Raw genomic sequence first — 22,638 nt, forward strand, 5'->3', positions numbered from 1 at the left:
TCAAAAGAAGTCGTCATACCAAGAAGAAAAAGAATAAAATAAAATAGTTCAAGGCTTCCATAACGTTCTTTTGAGAACATAAGTATACGTGCATGCATGTTATTTGCAAAATCATGCAATCAACTGGTACATTTGGTTAAACTTATACAGGTTGGCGGGTATTGTATCTACAGGTTGGTGATACCGGATTTCGATCACTACATTGATATACAAAGACTATTATTTTATTCTTCAGACTAGTTAAATCTGTCCAAGGATGATGTCACTCTCCGCTATCCATGCGAAGGTTTACGACAGCTGGGGCTGATGCAAACATGAATTCAGAAAAGAAAGAAAATTATAAAATTCAACTGCCCTTGCGGGGAATCGAACGAACATCCTTTCACTTGCCGGGTGAGCGTACTAGACTACAAAAACAACGAGCATCAATCTTTCCTTTGAGTTCGTGTGTGCTGGTTGGGACCTTACATGGACGGCCGGACCGAACTCGGGCAAGACCTCGTGGGTTTAATTCCCCGCATGTGCAGCTGGATTTTCTTCCTTTCCTCAATTCATTTTCGCATCAGCCAGCTCTTGTTAACTTTCGTATTTATATCTGAGTAGCACAAGGCTCACAAATCAGGCAATTTTGTAAAAGTTAGAGTTGTCCCATATGGAACCAAATATATTCACAAATTCTGAAATGTACATAGTTCTGGGACGAAATCAATTTTAAATATTAATGCCATTAATTGTCACTGTATGTCCGGTATCATCCTCAAAAGATTAGGGATCAATAAGTGCATTTGGTCATCATACTACAAATTTTTCCCACTCCTGGTCCCCTTCATGTAAAATAATGTCAAAGATATCCATACAATCTGCATCTGCAACGACCAAAGGTACATTAAATGTTCACCTCTTGGTTCTCAATGGATGTAGGTATACCGCGCATGAATAATCGCACTAAGGGCAGGTTTGTCAATTCAAATTGGTAGATACAATACGCATCATTCTGTGTGAGCATGTTTAAAAAAAATGAGTTAGATTTTAAACGACCATTTTAAATATCAAAATTGAGATGATTTCGATTCTTTCTCAACCCAATATATGAAGGGAAGATGTTTTTTTTGGATATTAAGCCGAGGAGAGCTCGGAAAGAGAAGTCCACTGGTCTCCACCGGGAATTGAGAACAGGTCCTCTTGTGATCCGGGCAAGCACGCTATCCGTAGACACCACAAGAACTTTATAGTTCCACATACCATGCCCCAAAAATTAACAAAAATTAATAATTTCAACTTCAATCAAACAATGTCAGAGATTTCCACGAAAAAAAAGAAGAAATTCTACATAAGTGCATATGTAAAGAATATGTGCTAAAAATTCAAAAGAATGCCGATGAATAGAAAAAAAACAACAACCATGTATTAAAAAAATGGGGCAATCACATACGCACACATACACAAAATGAATGAGAAATCAATAAAATTAAATTCGCACTTTTTTAACGAAATGAAGCATATTTGAAAATAAATGGAAAAGAAAAGTGTTTTTTGGGAGGAGTGAGAGGAATATATAAAGATATGCGTACGTTCTTACTTGAGGTTTCCGAGAGCGACTCCCAGCAGATGTCGAAGTTGTCGTTGGGGCTAATGCCGATGTTCTTTCGCCGGAATGATGACGATGTCGATGCGATCGATCGTCGTGCCTGTGATCGACATAGTCATCGAACGGTTGAGCTGCGAAGGAAAACAACAAGAAAAAAAAAGACATGTTCAATCCTACTTGGCATTTAATTGTTGTCGATTCGGGGCTCTCTTCCCTGGCATCGATCACTTTTCAGACGCTTACCAGATCTGGAAGATCGATGTCTCGTCGTGGAAGTGTTGACGATCGGTGAACTCCCGAGATCCTCCAAGATCTTCCTGGATCGGGTCGGCATGTCCGGCAAGAGAGGCATCGGCGGAGTTGGTTCAGCTGGAGACTCCATGTCTCCCATCGGGGAATAATCTAGCGCTGGATCGTAAGTATCGAGTTCATCTACGAAACGAGAACCTCCTGCGTCATCTAATCCATCATAATATGGATCGTAGTACCTATCGTATCTGGCAATGAAAACATGAATCACGTGAATAAAAATACCATCAACATATTTTAATTAAAATGAACAAAATCCACAAGATACCGTTAAAACTATTATTAAGGACTATTATTAAAAACTCAAATTAAGGAGATTCTTTCGTCCTAATACGTCAGCAAAACTCACTTTGCTCCTCGATGAAATCCCGCATGGCGCCTGTCAGTTGCGTATCCCGAAGAAGGGGCAGTGGTGTAAAGAGAACCGTCGCCACCTCTTCGGCTGTAAGTGTCCTTGCGCAGGATATCATCGATTGTTTGCAGGACGGATAAACCATTACGTATCTCAGAACCTTGGCTGTGTGGAGAAGACCCACTTTCTAGGGAGATTGGGCTTGTGTATAACCTGTCACCATACGCAGGACTCATGGAATAACCTGGAGGGAAATAACATCTCAGACTGTTCCAAATTGTTTGCAGAGCATATATCTGCGCAACCGTTTTGACTTTAGAAATACAGTCGAATCCCGTTATAACGAACTTCAAGAGACCGGAGAAATCACTTCGTTATAACTAAATGTCGTTAAAATAGAATTCCAGGTTTTTGCATTGTCCCCATGTCAACTTATCTGGGGGATAAGAAATGTGTTCATTAAAACGAGATTTTCGCTATAAAAGTATTCGTTAAAACGGGATTCGACTGTATAATTTCAGTTACAAAAAAGTTTTCAAATGACATTACTTAAAATCTCAAAATTCGTTTGAGGGGGGTCGTATACTTAAAAAATAAACTTTTTATACAGTCCCGTGTGCTATAAGTTCTAGTTAGGGCCGTCTTAAGTGCATCATGGGCCCTCGGGCAAACAGATTTTTTTTTGAGCCCCCCCCCCTAGTTCAGAAATGCCTGCTCACAAATTTACACGCTTAATCTCGAAAATTTCAAACAGATCTCATTATCGTGAGGCCCTCAGGCCGTGCCCGCGGGGGCCCATGCATTAAAACGACATTGGTTGTAGTCATTGAAATGTAGATTCTGTTATGGAAAGTCATTTGCAAAATTTTTCATATTTTTAAATGCAATATTTATATCATTATACTATTAATTTATATATTTACTATTAAATATAGACGTTATAATATAATTACTAATTATATAAAATCACTATGTTTTGGCAAATTATCATTGTGTCGGCAAATTTTTTGGCAATTACAGAATATTGATGATTTTTCAGAGCTGGATTTACATTTCACTAATTAGAATTTTTAGCGCACAAGATCTATAAGAAAAATTATTTTTTTCATAATTTAATTAATCATCAATTTCATTAGTTTTCACCCTTGGGAAAAACACGTTTACAGTAAATTTACCATTTGAAAATGTTTGTGTAATTGAAAGCATGTTTCTAAAGTCAACGATTGCAGAGATATCTGCTGTGAAAACAATTTGGGATGAGAGGTTGATATCAAATTCAGAGAATGGACTAACTTACTTATGCACGGTGCATAGCAAACAGGGGGTATGGTATTTTACTGTCGAACCGGTTGGTCCTACCGGTATACTTCCAATTACAAAAAGTATCCAAATAACGTGTAGTACTCCAATATATCATTCATGTTGCAAGGGGTTGTATAGTTATTACAAAAAAGAAAAATTACAAATACAAATACAAAGACAACGCCACAACAGGCAAAATGCCCAACGAGGTGGCTGATAACAAGATGCCCATAAAAATATGGATGTCATGTATTTCAAAAATACAGCAACCCCATTAAAAATGCAATTAACACAAATTATAAACAATATATACGCATGACAAAATATTATACAACGCCCATAAAGAATACTTATGGTTGTCTTATTCTAAGAATGGATAGCTTCTCGATTTACCCCAACATGTTCATCGTATTTCTTTTTAAACGTGCCAATTGTGTTACAATTTACTACCTCTGGTGGTAAGCTTACGTTGTATTACGTTTGCACCGCCCACATATGCACCTAAAAACTCAATTAGGAAATTGTTGGCCTGTGTTTCCTGTCGCCACCTGAAAAAATTCCTTGTTTCTAAGTGTGATTTCACTGATGATTTTCGAAAAACGTAGGAAAATTGGGAGAAAAAGAGCATTAAATGCGGGAAAACTGTTGTCCCGCATTTAATGCTGTTTTTTCCCTCCAACTTTTCTACCGTTTTTCGAATTCGAATATATCTCAGTGAATATTTCATTTGGAAACGTGGAATGTTTTTAGTTGGCATCAGGAGAGACAGGGTAACAACTTTCTAATCGGGTTTTGGGCACACAGGGGCAGTATAAAAAGTTTTTTTTTTTTTTTTAATTTTTAATAACGATACAACCACTTGCAATATTGAACAGTGCTACACGTCATTTGGATACTTTCTCTAACTGGAAGTATGTCTCTAGGATCAACGGTTCGCCAGTAAAATGACTTACGCCCCGCCACCTATGCATTCTGTATATGCAACATACGTTTACAAAATACGCATACGTTAGTTCGGAACAAGCGGACGCGTACTTACCGCGGTCAGCAGGCCCATCCCTGAACCGGGACATTTTGTAGAACTCGTCCTGGAGCCTCTCCTCGATCTGTTGCCTTCTACGGGCTATCTCGGCCTTGATCTGGGCCTTCTTTTCCTCCCTGTGGTCCTCCTCCTCGTCCTCGGAGACGTATGGCGAAGGGTGCCACGAGCGCGGCTTCCTGCCCAGCAGGTGTTGCTGGTGCCTTTCGCGTCTCCTGCGGTTTCCGGAGTAAGTGGCGTACGCGGAAGACGATCTGCCGTACGGATCGAGGCCGAGTCCTAAGGACGATAGCGAACCGACTCCGGTCAGTCCCGTGTCCGTGTGCCGACGTAATCTGAAATCACAAATATTATCACACGATTCAGTTTTCTCAAGCAAAATTCATTTTCTTCAAGCGGACGGAAAACAAGTTAACCGACGACATTTTCCATTTGACTTGATTATTTATTAATCAAACTAAGATATGGTAATATAGAACAGGCTGGATATTATATGCGTTAAAAAAGTGGCAAAATATGCATAAAATTAGGGGAAATATGTCCTAAGAAACGCTGAAATATGCACTATTGCTACTATTAAACCAGACATGCACCTTGTCCACATTCCTATGCGGCATTTCTGACGAATTGGTACATGTTGTAATGTGCGTGTACGTGTTGTGAACCTGACATGAAGTTTTTTCCTTTTTAATGTTTGTTATATGTAGTGCCGCCATCTCCCATCAGCTTTTCTAACTATGAAGTGTGATGAATGAATAATGTTATCGTTGTAAGCCTGTTGCTCTCTGTGGCGAGACTTTTTAACGGGGAGATCAGCTTGCATTTGCGGATCGAGGTGATGAAAAATGCACTAAAAATACTGAAGTATGCATTAAGAATGCCGAAGAATGTACAAAAAAAAAAAAAAAAAAAAATGAAGATGAATTTACATTTAAAAATGTCAAAATATGAAATCGAAAATACTATGGGCCCGTGGCCTTAATTTCATTGTTACAATGGGGCCATGGCCTTCATTTCATTGTTACAATGGGTCCGTGGCTTTCATTTCGTTGTTACAATGGGTCCTTGGCTTTCTTTTTATTGTTACAATGGGTCCGTGGCTTTCATTTCATTTCAACAGGGGAACTGTCGTCTTCATTTCATTGTTACAATGGGTCCGGGGTTTTCATTTGATTGTTAAAATGAGTCTGTGGCTTTCATTTCATTTGAACAAGGGAACTGTCGTCTTCATTTCCTTCGAACAAGGGAAGTATGGTCTTCATTTCATTGTTACAATGGGTCCGTGGCTTTCATTTCATTGTTACAATGGGTCCGTGGCTTTCATTTCGTTGTTACAATGGGTCTTTGGCTTTCATTTCATTGTTACAATGGGTCCGTGGCTTTCATTTCGTTGTTACAATGGGTCCTTGGCTTTCATTTCATTGTTACAATGGGTCAGTGGCTTTCATTTCATTGTTACAATGGGTTCGTGGCTTTCATTTCATTTCAACAAGGGAAATGTCGTCTTCATTTCATTGTTACAATGGGTCCGTGGCTTTCATTTCATTTCAACAAGGGAAATGTCGTCTTCATTTCATTGTTACAATGGGTCCGTGGTTTTCATTTGATTGTTAAAATGAATCTGTGGCTTTCATTTCATTTGAACAAGGGAACTGTCGTCTTCATTTCATTGTTACAATGGGTCCGTGGTTTTCATTTGATTGTTACAATGGGTCCGTGGCTTTCATTTCATTTCAACAAGGGAACTGTCGTCTTCATTTGATTGTTACAATGGGTCCGTGGTTTTTATTTCATTGGCACAAGAGGCGTGTGCTGTTCATTTCATCGGTGCAAGGGTTTCTCGGAAAGTTAAGAAACCCCCTGAATTAGTGCTTGATTTTCTGTTCTTTTCGCATTACAGTATTGCATGGAAGATAATAAAAAACCTTAGAAAAAGCTTAGAATTTTATAATAATAATTAATAAAATTAAAAAACTTACAATCTCTCACACGAGATCATTCTCATGAATATCCATGTTTTAATCTGCATAAAATGTGTAAAATTTATTTTCTGTTAGTCTGTCTGTGTGCGCGCGCATATTCTCTATACATATCTACAATTTTACACCGATCTTCGCAAAATTTTGCATATATACCAAACGGGACCCGACTTGAACGATAAACTACTTTTAAAGTTTGCAAGAGATGAGCAAATGCTCGAAATGGACAAAAAACTGTCGGGAAACAATGGTTCTTGGGCCTCAACAACGAATTTGTGTGAATGTTCAATTCGGTTACCTTGGTTCCCCCAACAACGAGGACATGCATGCAAGTTCACAATGGTTTGTCACTACGTCAATACTCCCAGTATATAGAGAAAACCCGGGCAGCGCCGGGTATTATAGCTGGTACGGTATAAAACAACACGAATCTGAATCACCAATCTTTGAAATCAATAATACTGCTGCCATTTTTCCATCATTCGGATGATGTGGAGAAAAATATGGAATTTCGAAGATATTTCCTTCCATCCCCAAACTTTTACGCAGTGAATGAGCCGTTAGTTCCATGCCATTAACATCATGGGTACAAGTTAAAAGAGAAAAAAAAATTCCAACAGAGCTAACTAACACTACTAAAAGGGATCCCATTTCATTATTTGCTCCGTATTCATTTTTTTCCCGCTTCCCGTTAATATCGAGCAAGATCCAGTGTAAAAGGTCAGTTAAACGGGAAACTGCGCTACCTTATCGTCCCATTAACGGAGCGGCTATGATTTTTTTTTTTGGTTCTTTTCACATTGGAGCTTTTAGTGTTAACTATCGCTGGTTAAAAGGAAATGGACACAAAAAAAAAATAGTAATATATATATATATATAAGGAAGAGAGAGATATATATTCTCGTAAACGTGTGTTCACAGCGATAGGATTACGGAATTACGGTTAACTACCACAAACCAGTCGCTCATTCCATAATTGCTCTCTTTTCTCGTTAAAACAGCTCCCGGGAATAATGATAATAATAATGAAAAAAGAGTAAATGTAATGAGGGGGGAAAAAAACCGTAACTTTTTGCCAGTAGTAAAAATGCAAAGAGAAATGAGAATGTCGCTAGCGTTATCTAAACTAAATTTTAAAGTTTGAAAACGTGTCTAGACACTTTTAACGTCATCAAAACAGTTGTTGGATGTCAAAAATTGATATATTAAAGTCATTAGTGATTATAAATGTCTATAACAGGGGTCCCCAACCTTCTACACATTGTGGGTCAAAAATGAATTTTATTATATATATATGCAGTCTCTAAGTCTACACAGTGGCATCTTAACGGGTGGGCTCAGCGAGGCCAGAGAATCCGAGTCGAATGGAGACCCTGTGTTAGTGGAGAATTTGACTTATCCTGAGATTATTACTCCTTCGTTAAATATGAATTTTCATTAATTCTGGAATAATTTTTTCATTAAATCTGAATTTTTTTTTATTAATTTTTGAATCATTTCCTCATTGAATATAAAGTTACTTTTTTTCGGGAATAATTTTTTTCATTGAAAATGAATTTTAATTAATTCTCGAATTATTTTTTTCCTTGAATAACAATTAAAACGAGCTCTGAAATTAGTTCTTTATTAAATATTTTTCATTAATTCCGAAAACATTTCTTCAATAATTCTGGTTAATGCTAAACTTATTTCTCTCATTAGCTCTGGATGTTTTTTAAAAGTACAATTGAAATTACTTGTTTTTTCCAAATCCTGGAATACACATGTTTATCCATTGAGGGGTTCAGCATTTCTATAAATTCTATAACTGTGTAACTATGTCAACCTTTCCATAGATGGGCAACCACAAAATTCTTTGAGGACCACGTGTGGCTCACGGACCATGCTTTGAAAACCCCTGGTCTATAAGATCATGTAGTCAGCTCTAAATCAACATTGTACAATATAGGGGGGGGGATTCAAATTATTTCCATAGGACTATCTCTGTCACCGCTGACTTTAGAAGTATATTTGCAATTAAAAAAAGTTTCGAAATGAAAAGCATGTCGTAATTTTTCTAAGTGGTCGTATACATAGAAACATTGGAAAAAAATAATTTTTCTGTAGTCCCCGAATGCTAAAACTTCCAATTTTGGAAATATAGACCAAGCTTTGAAAAGTAATTTGAAAAAGTTCCGCATTTTTTTGAATGAAATTTTCATCGAGACATTGAACATGAAAAAAATACAATATTTTTGCAATTTATCGCTATGTTGGCATGTTTGCGTCGCCTTGAGAATGTCCATTTTTAGAAACTGTACACAAATGAAAAAAATCTTCACTATTAGTTATTTTGTTTAGTATTGTGTATTTTTAAAATTAAAAATGCTTTTCATCACACTTACTGAATCAGATACTTTTCATCCCTCTTGGATAAAATTGTAATTAAATATAAGGGCGATAGCATCAGGAAGTTCCTGCGAATCAAGTTTGTGTCATCACCCGTACCTAAAGAATCCCTATCTGTTGATGGATTTGAACGACGCAACTCGGAGAAGCCCCTGCAACTAACCCATAGGTTAAGAACACCTGGCTTAATACAACATACATGCTTAAACTTAAATGAGAAAGGAAAATGGGAAAGGAAACTCCTAGACACATGGCCGCAAGTTTTGACGTAAATACGTTCTTTGCATGGTAGGTACTGCCATAATGAAATTGGCGTGATCGGATTCGTCTTTGGAATATCTACCAGATGACACTATTATCTTTTATTTTCGTTGCGAATCCTCGAGATATAGCGTAAAACAATTTCGTTACGATAGTGGGCCACCTTTACCGCACACCAACTCCGGTCACATATCGCCATACGGCAGTTTCCAAACAATGAAGTTGGGTGGGAAATGGAGGCGTCACCATCTATCGGTGGTCGCCCAAGGATCGTTAGGTAAAGAACTTGTTTCTGATATTCTTAGGTCGGACTCGAACCCGTAGACCTTGACGGTAACCTTCATAGTGGAAGATGAGCACCTTATCACTGCGACATTAGGGCTGCGAACTTGGTGCCCAGACCGAAAGAGGTATTAAAACCGCAGTGACATCATTACATTTGCCCTAAAAATGCCTACCAAGTGACACAATTGTCTTTTATTTGCGTTGTGAACCTCTCAAGATATAGCGTAAAAACAACTTTGCTACGAAAGTGGACAGCGAGGCTGGAAGAGGTATTAAAATAAGAGTAGCATTATTGGATTTGCCTTAACGAGATCTACCCGCTGACATACAAAACACTGATAAATTATCAATACATCCAGAGACACGAGTGTTTAAAGAATTTCGCGAATGTACCCAATATTGTCCACCAACGCCCGAGTGGCATAGTGGTAAGATGTTCGTCTACCGGCCGTGATGGTTGCTGTCATGGTCCCAGGTTCATACATGAGGGAGGATAGGATATTTTCTCTAACGAACTTGAGGCGACCACCGATAGACAGCGCCTTCATTTTCAATCCATCTCATTAATGGCAGTAAATTGCAATACCGTGATATGGCCAAAGTTGGTATTTGGTGTAGTAGTATCGTCAGACGATTGGAAAGACATATGCACGTCAAAAAAAACAAACAACAAACAAGTCTGAATTCCAAGACGAACATAATTTTTTCCACTTTTACAGCAAAAGTGTATTTTCCGGGGGGGGGGGGGGAAGAGTCCTCGCATTTCATTTATTTCCCTACGTATTATCGCAAGTTGTCCACCTCCGTACGAAATGTGATAATTTCTTCACTCGTAATATTTCATATAAAACTATTTAAGTGCGATCAGAAAAAATCACGAGTCGCGTTTTTTTCCCGCAAAAATATTTAGTAAAACATTTTTTTTTCTCATCTCTTTTACGAACAACAACCATTTTCGACCAAACGCGAACGTCAAAAACCAGGTGAGGTATGTCTTTGAGCGATTCTTACTGGTCGGGCATTTTGCCAGCCCAAAAAAGAATGTTAAATAATAAAAGAAATAAAATAGGAAAGTCGCGTACGTAATTGTGTGTTGGCTGTTGAGGAAGATCAGTTTTATTGACTGGCGACGACCATCAAACACAAAAATGAGATTTCTGGCTATCTCGGCACACTTTCTCGGGTGAAGAACGACTTTTTTTTTGCGGCTATTTTTTGACCACGATATTTGCAATGAATATCTACGTATTTTCGACCGAAGTTTCTAAAATATCGTTACTTGGCGTGTATTATTTGAATAAGGTGGTGGAAAAAAGTTTTAGGACAACCTAAAAAAGCAAGCACTATATATTAGAAACGTGTTCTTGTAGGTGCAGGAAAATTTTAGAATAACAACTACAGGTGGAACTAAACATTTTCCATTGAAATAAATTTTGACGAGTGCTGCACTTTTTCAGAAAAAAAATTGTTGAAATTATATAGTAAAGGTCAAAACACACCCGGCAAAAAAAAAAAAATGTGTAAGGAAACGCGTGTTTTCTGACGTCGGGGAAAGAAATTAGCTTTTATTCTCACGTTTGCCTAACAGTCGAAACTGTTTTGGCCAGTCATGTGCTGTGAAACCAATTTTGTTTTCTGAAAATGGGAAGATGCAAAAGACAACATATTTATTGGACATTGACGGGGGAAAGCTTGCTCCCAGGGAATCTGCGTTGCCTGGTCATAGAACGGCGAGAAGAATCGAAAGATTGAAGACTTTCGGTTATAGGTTCATAAATGGGCCTGAGAAATATGAACTGAAAGCTGGCATAAGAAGGACTCTTTATTTTATTATTCGTCAAAAAAGACGCTTATTCATAGTTTTTACGTGAAAAAAAAATTCCTTGTGCGATTAAGAAGTAACATAAGTTACCTTTTGCAAGTCGAACAGTGCGTGATGAGTTAGAAAAACAATCCGAATGTCCAGAATGTGAAAATGCAGTGCAATCTTCCCCTTACAAAACAGCACAAACAAAAGCGAGTTCAATTCGCCAAAAAAGCATGTATATTTTGGTGCCAAGTGGAAAGATGTTTTCTCTGATGAGAAAAAGTTCAATTTAGTCGGACCTGATAGTTTTAAATGTTACTGGCATGACCTACGCCGTGACAGAGCTTCAAAACGCCAATTCGAAGGCGGATCAATGATGGTTTGGGGAGATTGTGCACCCTAAGGAAAAACTCCAATCGCATTCATAAGCTGCAGAATGAACTCAGAGGCGTATCGAGACATTCTGGCAGGAAATCTACTACCAGAGGAGTAGTATCCTATAACTTCTGGTTAGTATATTTTCCAACAAGACGATGCTTCCTTACATGTTTCAAAGTCTACAAAGTAATGGTATGGAATTAATTCGGGGGAACTCGTTGACTGGATGAGCCAGATGTCTTAATCTGAATTCTGTAGAGAACTCTTGTGGGGCATACAGAGATGGTATTTGGGGTACGATGAGTTTGATGGTATGATGGGGCATTTTGGTACGAGAAGTGTGTAAAAATGATTCGCAGTATGAAAATAACCATCTTATGGCAGCAATCAAATAGGCTTGGAAGAAGGTTCCACAGCAAGTTATTTATGACTTATCTTGATGATCGATGACATCCAGAATGATAAAGATTGCAGAGAAAAAGGGTGATTTTCTTGGTTATTGAAAATGATTTTGGGCACAATTTTCCCAGTATGCGTGCGTCTTTATACTTTTTTTCCAGGTTTTGACCTTTACTATAAATTCAAAAATTTTATTCTGAGACAGTGTAGCGCTCGTCAAATTTTATTTTTCAATGGAAAATGTTATGCTTGTAATTATCACTCTAAAATTTCCACGTATTTAACATCAACAGGCTTTCGATACATGGTAATTTTACGGTTGTCCTTAAACTTTTTTCCAGAACCTAATATGACTTTTTTGGTATTATCAAAAAACTGGGAAAACGGCAAATTTTGAATTTTTTTTTTCTGATGATGAAATTTTGTGCAACATAGAATAGAACAGGGACGCGCAACCCCTTTTCAATCCGTGGGCCAGATATACGGTATTTCTACCGCTCGCGGGGCCAGAAACTTGTATATATATATAAGGTAACCACATGACCCGTATTTTACGAGAAATTCTTGTAATTTTATAGTCGTCTCAACGTAAAATGTCCCGTTTTTTCCCCTTATTTTCAACGAAGCCTAGTTGAATTTTTGAAAGCAAGAATGGTAGTTATTCTCATGACTTATGAATTGTGCCTTTCACAATATTTTTAGGTGTAATTGGCAACTTTACTTGCACCTTTGGCAATTTTTTTAGCTGTAGCTGACAACTTCACTCGACTTTGACAACTTTTTTAATTATGATAGAGAACTTTTTTGACTGTAACAGACCATTTTTTTTGCTTTTGATAATTTTTTTTTTGCTGTAATTGTGGATTTAAGTTGTCTTTCAATTTTTTGGCTATGATTGACAAGTTTTCATGCCTTTGACAAATATTTTGGCGATCTGTCATATTTTTTGCGAAGGAAATATGGTCAGCCTAAATATTTATTGTTTTCCGTTTATCAATACTTTTCTACAGGAACACCTTTGGCGGGCCGCAGGTTGCACAGCACCCCTGATGTAGGCAATCACATGCATGTGTTAGTACTACTCACCGGGCAATTTGACGGTTATATCTCCTGAGTTGTTCTTGGGATTTCCCACCGAGCATCATATGATCCATTTCGTCACTCCTTAGTCTAGCATCACCCATCGAAGATCTCCTTAGATAGAGAGCGCTGCCTCTCAGCAAGGAGCCTTCAAGGGGCGGCCTGTAGCTGCCTCCCAAAAGGCCCCCAGTTCTCAGGTGGTCGTCTATTGATTCGAATTCGAAGGATTTGAAAGGCAAAGTCGAAGTCGAATACTGAGGGAACTTGTATCGAGAGAATGGATCGTCCTACAAAAACGGGAAAAAAACATTTTAAGCAATACATAAAATTAAAAAAAAATTATTATATATTATTTAGTTTCATATATACAGTCACTCTCCGACTTACGAACAGGTTCCGTTCCGAGTTTCATCTGTGATTCTCAAATCTTTCGCGTGAGTTGAAATCGCGCCGATTTGGCGAGAATTCGTAGTTTTAATGAGTTTTTTCCCCCCGAGATAACTTGAAATTTACTCTGTGTCTTCCGCAAGAACATCAAGATCACTTTATGGATTGTTTGAGCACCGTCTTTTAGTTAATGCTCGTTATAACGACCCCACGTTATAGCGACCATTCCAGTGTAACGACTGGTAAGATGAGTCTCTAATGTTTTCAAATAACAGCTACTCTACAGGGTGAACGTGGCCTGTTCTGCCAAACGAAAGGGGCGATAAACGAGCACCTTTAAAAAAAGGGAAACATGAAACACCCCCTACCAACCCTGTCCTATCTCGATCTGTTTTCGAGTTATGGTGGATGATCGATTATAAAAGAGAAATGCGTGACGCGTCTGAAAAAAAAAACCGAATCAGTGAAGTTTCGTGAAAGAAAAAAGATCTACACCCAAACTAAGCACATGTACTTAGAAAGACCAGGAAATATCCTATAAAATCACACCATTTTCATCGAGATATCTGGTTTTAATGGTGAGCTACAAACGCTGAAAGATTGGCAAAGTTAAAAACCGAATTGTCACCAAAATTTTTCATCGCAAATTATGCAAACACCCTCCTAGTCAAATTTACCAAAAACCTGTCCATTGCTCCAGCTTTCGAAAGAGCTTACAATAAACCTTATCGGCTTTCTGGTTCAAGATAAATTCATCCTTTTGTTTGCCATCAGTGAAGTCAGTGTTTGTCGAAGCAGCCACCTTAAGGATTGGGCGACAATTCGAGTTTCCGTTTCACCAATTTCCCAACACTTATAGCTCACCATTAAATCCATATACACTCACTACAAGTCATTCATATGGTCATTCATACGGTCACTCATACGTTCAAGCGAAATGTTAAAGGGTAAATGTCCAACTAAATGTCTCACTTGATCACTCATACGTTCACTCATACGGTTGGGGCAGATGAAAGGTCAAAGGGTAATGGACATTTGTCTAGTTGAATCACTGATAGGGTCCTTCATATGGTCAGGACAGGCGAAATGTCCGGGGGCCTAATGTACCAGGGACGAAACGTTCTAAGGGCGGAATGTCGGGGGCAAAGTTTCCGTAATCCATCTTGATAGAGGTGATGTCACCTTATAGGATTTTTTCCGCAAAATCAAATTGTCGCCAAAATCTGTAAGCGCCAATTACGAGTTTTCGTCGAATATCTACTTCGACAGACGCCGATTTCAGTGATGCATTGAAAACAAAAAAGTTAGATTTCTTTTTAAGCTTGTGATTGCCGCTGTGGTGGTCGAGTGACGGACTCGCATCGGGTTCGAGCCCCACCGTCGCCACAGTGGTGGTCGGCTGAAGTTGTTTTTCTGTGGTTCCCAACTTCGAGGCGCAAATGCGAGCCGATCTCCCCGTTAAAGTCTCGCCACAGAGAGCAACAGACCTACAAACAGTACAAATATTCAGTCACGACACATCACTCACTTCACTTCTGAGATATAGATGGCAGCACTGAAAAATCATACACAACACTAGATACGCACTCAGACTGTTAGGTACACACAATTACACTTCCGGCACAAACTCACTAGGTAGAAAATTGCCTATGGCGATAGACCTGAGTTGTGCTCGGTTAAAAAAAAAACCTTGTGATCAAGTATTGTGATCAATTCTTTTGTATAAATGATCAAGTTAATGCCCGTATGAGTGAATATGTACGAGGCCGTATGAGTGACCACACTCACTCGGTCTCTCATACGGTCACATACTGTTTTAATTTTTGTCTCATACTATCATTCACTCATACAGTCATCTACTCACTCACTTGTTCGCTCCGCCTTTCAATTGGACACTCATATGACTACTCACACATTTACTTGGTCACTCATACGATTACTCACACATTCACTTGGTCACTCATACGATTACTCACACATTCACTTGGTCACTCATATAACTCACCTGGTCACTCATATGGCCACACAGTTGGTCGCTCATATGACTACTCACTCATACGATTACTCACACATTCACTTGGTCACTCATATAACTCACCTGGTCCCTCATATGGCCACACACTTTGTCGTTCATATGACTACTCACACATTCACTTGGTCACTCATATAATTCACCCACTCACCTGGTCACTCATATAACTCACCCACTCACTCATATGGCCACACACTTACTCTCATACGGCTATTCATTCATGCAGTCACCCACCTACTCACTTGGTGAATCATATGGTCATTCACTCAAATGATCACTCCTCCCCCCCACTTGATCAGTCTTACTGTCATTCACTCAGATAGTCACTCACCCACTCTCTTCATCACTCATACGATAAGGCGAAATGTCTGGGCGAAATGTCGGAGGTGAAATTTCTGTAAACCCCCATTGCCCAGGGCCCTAAAATTTAAACTAAAAATATCCACTGATCAATCAAACAGCTTTGACCCGAACCGAGCGGGGGGGGGGGGGTGTCTCGATCCTCACTTTGCCCTAGGCCCCCCCCCCCCCATGTCAAAGTCGATCCCTGCTTCTATCAGAAGTGGGTCACATTCTATGAGCGAAAAAATATGAATTTTAAAATAAAGACTGTAAAACTATTCAAGGTCTGTTTTTTATGGGTAGGCGGGTTTACCCACTTCCAAACATGGCCGCGGGCCTTACAATTGTCGATTTTTAATCAAGCAGATGTACATAACATACAAAATCAAAATTTATATAAAAAATTAATCGGGGGCCCATTCGGCCAAGAGTTGTGAACTATTGGTATACGTGGTACCTAAACTGGGGAGGGAAGGGTAGGTCTAGTTCATACATGCTCAACCAATGACCCGCGGCAAAATGTAGCCTTCGGAGTCATCTGATGTGGCCCGTGACCTCAAACTAAATTTTGTGAAAATGAACTAAGCAACACATAACAGATCACAGAACTGACCAACGAAACATTTACAGTTCACCAAAGTGATCCGGGGTACTGTTCAAGATCACTTAAATGGATCACGGAACATTTACAGATCACTTACGTGACCCGCGGCACAATTACAGGTCACTTAAGTCACACCTGTGGCACTGTTCTAGATCACAAATGGTTCGAGACATGTTTCCAGTTCACTAAGTGTCATGCTGCGCATTTTTAGACTACTTAAGTGATCACGGCACGTCTACAGGTCATTTAAATTGAGCTCGACACATTTACAGACCATTTAGGTGACTGGGATGCTGTTCAAGATCACTTAATTGGCACGTGGCACATTTTCAGATCACTTGAATGGCCTGCGGCACATTTATAGATCACTTATTTGTCCCCCGACACGTTTTCAAATCAACGAAGTGACCCGCAATCTTCAAAAAGTTGAACACCCTTAGTCTAGTTGAGACTTCACAAACTTTTTTGCTCATCACCCCGAAGCCTGAAACATAGCTGCCAGTCAAGACTACTAGCTCTGGAAGTGTAGGGCCTGACTAGGGACGCTAGACGAACGAGAAGCCCACGAAGAAGGCAACTGTCTGCTCGCAGACACAAAAGACCCATTGGCCAGCCGGTCGGCCATACCAACTCAGAGCTCAACCTAGTCCCGCCTAGGGTACCTCCCCGTAGAAAGAGAGAAGGACGATGAGGATGGACCAAGGCGGCCTGCAGAGACCAAAGACCCATTGGTCGACATATTTAGACGACTGACAAATACGAAAAAGCAGCAAGGGATCAACCGAGCAATGTAGCCTCACCTCGCACCCCATCACTTAAAGACCCATTGGCTGGTCTGAGGGCCGACCAGCAACAATGTCAAGACCACAAGGGCTAAACCGAGCCCACCACCCAAAAGCGGGCAACATCTGCCCCGTATGGGCAATTGTCACGAGGCATCACCCGCGCCAATTAGGCAACTGCTCGTAAGGCGGCTGAACTTTGAAGGCTGTTTTACTGCACACACACTCCGGTCATATACCGCCATATGGCAATTTCCCACCATTGGATTTGGGCGAGAAATAGAGGTGCCATCGGTTCCTTACTTACCCAGGCTTGGTAGGTAAAGAACTTGCTTCTGATTGTTCTTTCAAACCCGTAGACCTTGACGGTAACCTTCATAGTGCAAGACGAGCATCTTACCACTGCGCCACCTGTGCAGTTCCACTATCCTTGAAGGCTAAGCCATGACTGGACAAATGTCGCGAGGCAGATGTGTGTACTATGGGTTATTTATATACTTTGTATATTCGTTTTCGCAGCCTTGCCCGGGGGTTTCATGTACAGGAGATCCGGGGGACCCAGGGGATTCAGAGAAGGAACACTCACACCTTCGGCACAACTAAATCAATAGTAAATTTCTTATGGTGATAGACCGGAGTTGTGCTCAGTTTGAATGAATGCTTATCGCTCCCTTGCTCAGATTTTTTTTTCTCATCACTCCTTTTCTTGAGTGATCCCATAAGTAACCATAACCATTATACCATACCACCGTAACTACTTTCGCGACCCTGGTATTTTCAATCTCCCCTCAGGTATCGATATCGCCCACTTTAGGAGACACTGGTCTAGTTAGAACGTTTATGCTAAACGCCATTGAAGTTAACTTGCATTCAAAAATTTAGCCAAATATTCCGGTTTCTAACACGAAAAGTCCGTAAGTCGGGAATGACTGTAAGAATATGTATAAAATACAATTTGTAATTTTTTATTTCAAGTTCGTGCTTTTCAGACTCACCACGAAGTCCTCTCTGCCTAGTGATGGATACATAGAGAGCTTCGTGTCCGAAAGATGTCTCCTGTGCCGACTCCGCCGTGGGCTGGTCTGGGCGATGGCCGAGCCGATACCTGATGAAGTTGGCAACCTACCCGACGAAGACAAGACTGATGAGGAAGCAGCGGTCGAATGGGCGGCCAGTTTGCTGCGAAGTGGATCGTAAGACAGAGCGGCTGGATCCCGAGTCATTCCGGGCCACGTGGAGTGCGAGAGCAGCCCAGACAGATCGGGCTCCGTTATACGTCGTCTAACAAAGGAGAGAGAAAAAATGATATCCATCACACATACGCGCACCATTTTAAATACAGGGTGTCCCATACACTCGCGAATAGTTCAAAAACTAATGAAAATGGAAGGAATTGGTATATTGGGATGCGGTTTGCTGTAAGGATTAATTTTAACAGAATAAAAATTTAGTTCAAGTTTTTGTCGATAGAGGGCATTGAACGGAAGGGAATTCCTCTTAATTATGCAAATCAGAGTCCTATAAAATGTAGGGTGTGCGATTAACAGCTTATTTCTGAATTTTCCTGTTACTGGTGCTCACATAAACTACACTGGTCTGCGGTGAAAATGTTTCTTAAAATGTAATTATTATTCTTTACAGTTTTTTGGATGCTATTTACTGGAAAAATAATTAAGAAATCCGATAACGACTAGGTTTTGAAATAAAGTGAGAATTAAAGAATTCAATAGTAATGCATAGGCAGCATACGAACAACACATTGAAACTGTGCGCTACAAACAAATACAGTAAATCATGGCCGAAAATAATTCAGAGATTTTAGGGTTATTTTGGGACGCTGACTCCGAATCTGGCATTGGTTTCGTTAGATGGGCTCTACTATTTTTGAGATAAAGAGGAAATCAAATTTCAATGGCAATATATAAGCAGCATACAATTCGCATTGAAACTGTGCGTTATGAATAAATATAGTGAAATCATTGCTAAAGATATTCATTTATTTTTGGGTGATTTTGGGGCCTATCATCCTAATGACAGAGCTAGTATATAAATGTGATGTAGGTTATTTATGAGGGGATAAAGTAAAAATTCTGAAATATTTAGATTTGAGTTATTTCCCGCAAAATATGAAATCATTTTGTGAAAAAACCTCACGTGACAGAAAAAATATGGATTTTATGTATTTTACAAATCATCATTGAAAATAATATAAAAATCAGTTATATCAGTACTAAAAAGCTTTCAAAAAGTATTTTTTTTGTAGACCTGTGCTATTAGTAAGTTGTTTTACCTGAGCTACGAATGGTTGATTGAAGCTTTGCGAATGTTTCAGACACAAAAAAAATTGGAAAAAAATTCCGTTCTAATTACCACCACTACTACTACTACTACTACTGAACCAGACATGCATCTCGTCCATATTCCTCTGCGGAACGTTCAACGAATTGGTACAGGTTGGAATGTGTGTGTACGTATAGTGAATCTTCCGGAAAGTTTGTTTCTGTGTAATGATTGTTATGTGTAGTGCTGCCATCTGCAATCAATATTTTTAAACCATGAGTTTTTTCTCAACTCATAGTGAGTGAAGTGTAATGAATGAATAATTGTAACGTTGTTTTTAACATGAAGATCGGCTCGCATTCGCGCCTCTATAATCACTACTGCAGGACTTTAGTGTAGCGCTGTCTATTGACAGAAATTCGAACCTAGTTTCCTCTTTGTGAGAATAAACTTTTTTGCATACCGCATTCAAATATACCAATTCCTTCAATTTTTTTTATGAATTTCTGAATTATTTACGAATTTATGGGTCACCTTGTATGATGTCTAGCGGAACATCATATATTAAAAAAATAAATAAATCAGGATTATGTGCGATTCTGACCTGTCTTCCGAAACAGATCTAAGCTCCTCCCGCAGCTGATGCTTCAACGTCATCATGTAGGAAGGAAGTCGAGTTTGTCCCAGAGCCGAGTCCAAGGCCGTGGACAACGGATCAACGGTGGATGTCAGCGGATAGTCCATTAAGTAACTGGATGGGATCGATGACGAAGCCGTGCCTGTACGTAAATATGAGGATAGGCTGTGAGGGGCGCTCAAGTCCCGACGTCCAACCATGCTAGTCACCTGAAATTCAGAAAAATACATTTTCGATATAAAAGACCGTTTTTGCACGGTGTCAAGTTAACTAAATAAAGTCTTCACAAGTACTTTAAAATGTATGCAGACATTAAAGGCCGTTTACACGGGTTCAGTTAGTTGTTAAGTTGTCAAGTGGAATATAGAATATGGGGTTTTTTTTCCAGTTAAATAGGCCCTATGCGCATGCCCCAGGGAGCGTGGCCTTGTATTATCCAATTAGCATGCGCCACTTGATTACTTATGTAGGAACAGATTTTGATATTTAATGACTTATCTACTTATCTAGTTTTTTCGATATAGGACAGCAGGAGCCCTAGCTTAACACGATTGAAATACAATGTCCGAAGAAATGAATTCCCGATAGGGAGAAACGACACTTTTTTCCAGGCTAATCCCGGCACAATATCCAGAAAGACTATTAATTTCTCAGCCGAGCAAAAGAAAAAATGTTAGAAAGGTTAGGAAAAATTTTTCTTCTAATTTCTTTTTTCACCAGTTCACAGATTATTTCCCCCATTTACACCGATTCGCGAAAACGTTCACTTGATTTCAGCGTCTGCAACGAAAAAAAGATTGAAGAACACACACTCAGAAAAACTGTACAAGGCTCAGGCTTTTTTCGTGCCATTAAGTAATTTCATCCGTTGCCTTACGATTCGACACAATAACGCCCTCTGAAAAATGATTTTTTCCCCGGTTTTTATCAGTAAATTTGTGCCATGTTCTCGGGTTTTAAGAGGCTTAGGCCCGCGCTAGCCCAAGTCCGGTCCCGTACCTTCGATCGGCAATGATCTTATAAGCGTGGTGAATTGCGACTCGATGATCTCTTTTCCGACGACAACAGAGTGGAAAATTGTAATTAGCAGTTTGTATAATTTTAGATTTTTAATTGGTGACAACATTCTCACTCCTTTTGAATTTTTTAAATTTATTTTAATTATTCCCAAGTCCAGGAAACATTTATAAATTGACGCATCGCACGCGAGGGACTGAGATCTCAGGCCAACCTCGTCTTATTGGAATATAAAACTCGTTCTTCAGCTGCAGAAAGTTAGAAAGCGCACGATATTATTTTTATTGCCCTATATATTTGTTATTGGGGGTTCCGTACTCTCAGTTACTCGTATTCGTCAGGAAAATGGGACAAAATGAAATAAAACTGATGCTTGGCAAAAAACAAAGATATTTTAGAAAAGGCATTTTAGAAATTTCCCCAGCACCTCGGATTTCCCGGAACATCGAAGTTTTGAGATTCGAATTATCGAGGCTCTATTGCCCGGCCAGAACTAGAGGGGCGCAGGGAAAGGGAACAAATGCCCGGGCGGAAAAGTTTAGGGGTGGCAATTTTTAGGTGGAAACAAAGAAATCCATAATAAAATTGTCGAATTTTAAAGTTGCGGGTTTGGAAAAATCATGTTGCCCCGGGCGACAAAAATCCTAATTACGGCCCTGCTCTACTGTATCTGAAAAATAGTTAGAAAAATGTATCCGTGTGTGAAAAATAGTTAGAAATTTCACGGATATGGTGCATTTGTATTTAATATTGGTCTATTTGTAATCGTTTAACACGGAAAGCTTGAACACATGAATCACGTAAGTAATTGAGATTTATTTTAATTTCAGCAATTGTATGGACTAATACTCTGAGCTGCTTGCATGTTTTATGATACATCGCCATCTATAAATGAAGTTACGAACTACTTTTTTGTTCTTAAATATAATAAAATTTGAATCAGGAAAAACTGACAATTTCGAACACCAAACTGGTGATTAAGTATATGAATTTTTGAAATATTTCATAGATTTCCGACAACCTTGAAAACGCAATATAACCGTCCCTTTTGTATTCAAATGCATTTTCAACATTTTTATATTATTCTTGAATATTTATTAAAACAAGACCTCTTTTTAAGGGAACTTAACTTAGGGGAATAGATCAACCAGTTCCAATACCAAGTTTTTTCACGATTCTTTAGGTCACGGAATCGAAATGAAAGATCAATTCAAAAGTGATAGAAGAGCGAAACACAAGATTTCTACTTCGATAATGTTTTATACATTATATTCCGGTGTCATATTTCTCAGATTCCTGATTGCTTCAGACCAGTTCGATAGGAAACTCAATGGGAAATTCCCATTTCATTCGGGGAGAAATTTCTCTGGAATGAATCACTTTTACGTGA

General features: G+C 39.1%; 1 protein-coding gene across 6 annotated transcripts in view; it reads right to left on the reverse strand.

Annotated features, from left to right (window-relative positions):
* LOC149067529 (uncharacterized) overlaps positions 1-22,638 on the reverse strand; it is a 224,141-nt gene that overhangs the window by 36,630 nt on the left and 164,873 nt on the right. For all 6 annotated transcript variants that reach the window (XR_016195345.1, XM_089252640.1, XM_089252641.1 and 3 more), the window contains 7 exons: positions 20,199-20,440; positions 18,310-18,595; positions 13,174-13,454; positions 4,591-4,925; positions 2,247-2,493; positions 1,832-2,085; positions 1,580-1,719 (listed from right to left, as the gene is read on the reverse strand). Coding sequence is in view for 5 of the 6 variants with exons in the window: in XM_089252640.1 (XP_089108766.1) it covers positions 1,580-1,719; positions 1,832-2,085; positions 2,247-2,493; positions 4,591-4,925; positions 13,174-13,454; positions 18,310-18,595; positions 20,199-20,440 (1,785 nt within the window). In the remaining variant the exon portion in view is untranslated. The remainder of the gene's footprint in view (positions 1-1,579; positions 1,720-1,831; positions 2,086-2,246; positions 2,494-4,590; positions 4,926-13,173; positions 13,455-18,309; positions 18,596-20,198; positions 20,441-22,638) is intronic.

This window comes from Pholcus phalangioides, unplaced genomic scaffold (genome assembly GCF_987345545.1).
Source record: "Pholcus phalangioides strain wild (caught in Gottingen) unplaced genomic scaffold, Ppha-v1.0 ptg000030l_1, whole genome shotgun sequence".
Classification (NCBI taxonomy): Eukaryota; Metazoa; Arthropoda; class Arachnida; order Araneae; family Pholcidae; genus Pholcus; species Pholcus phalangioides.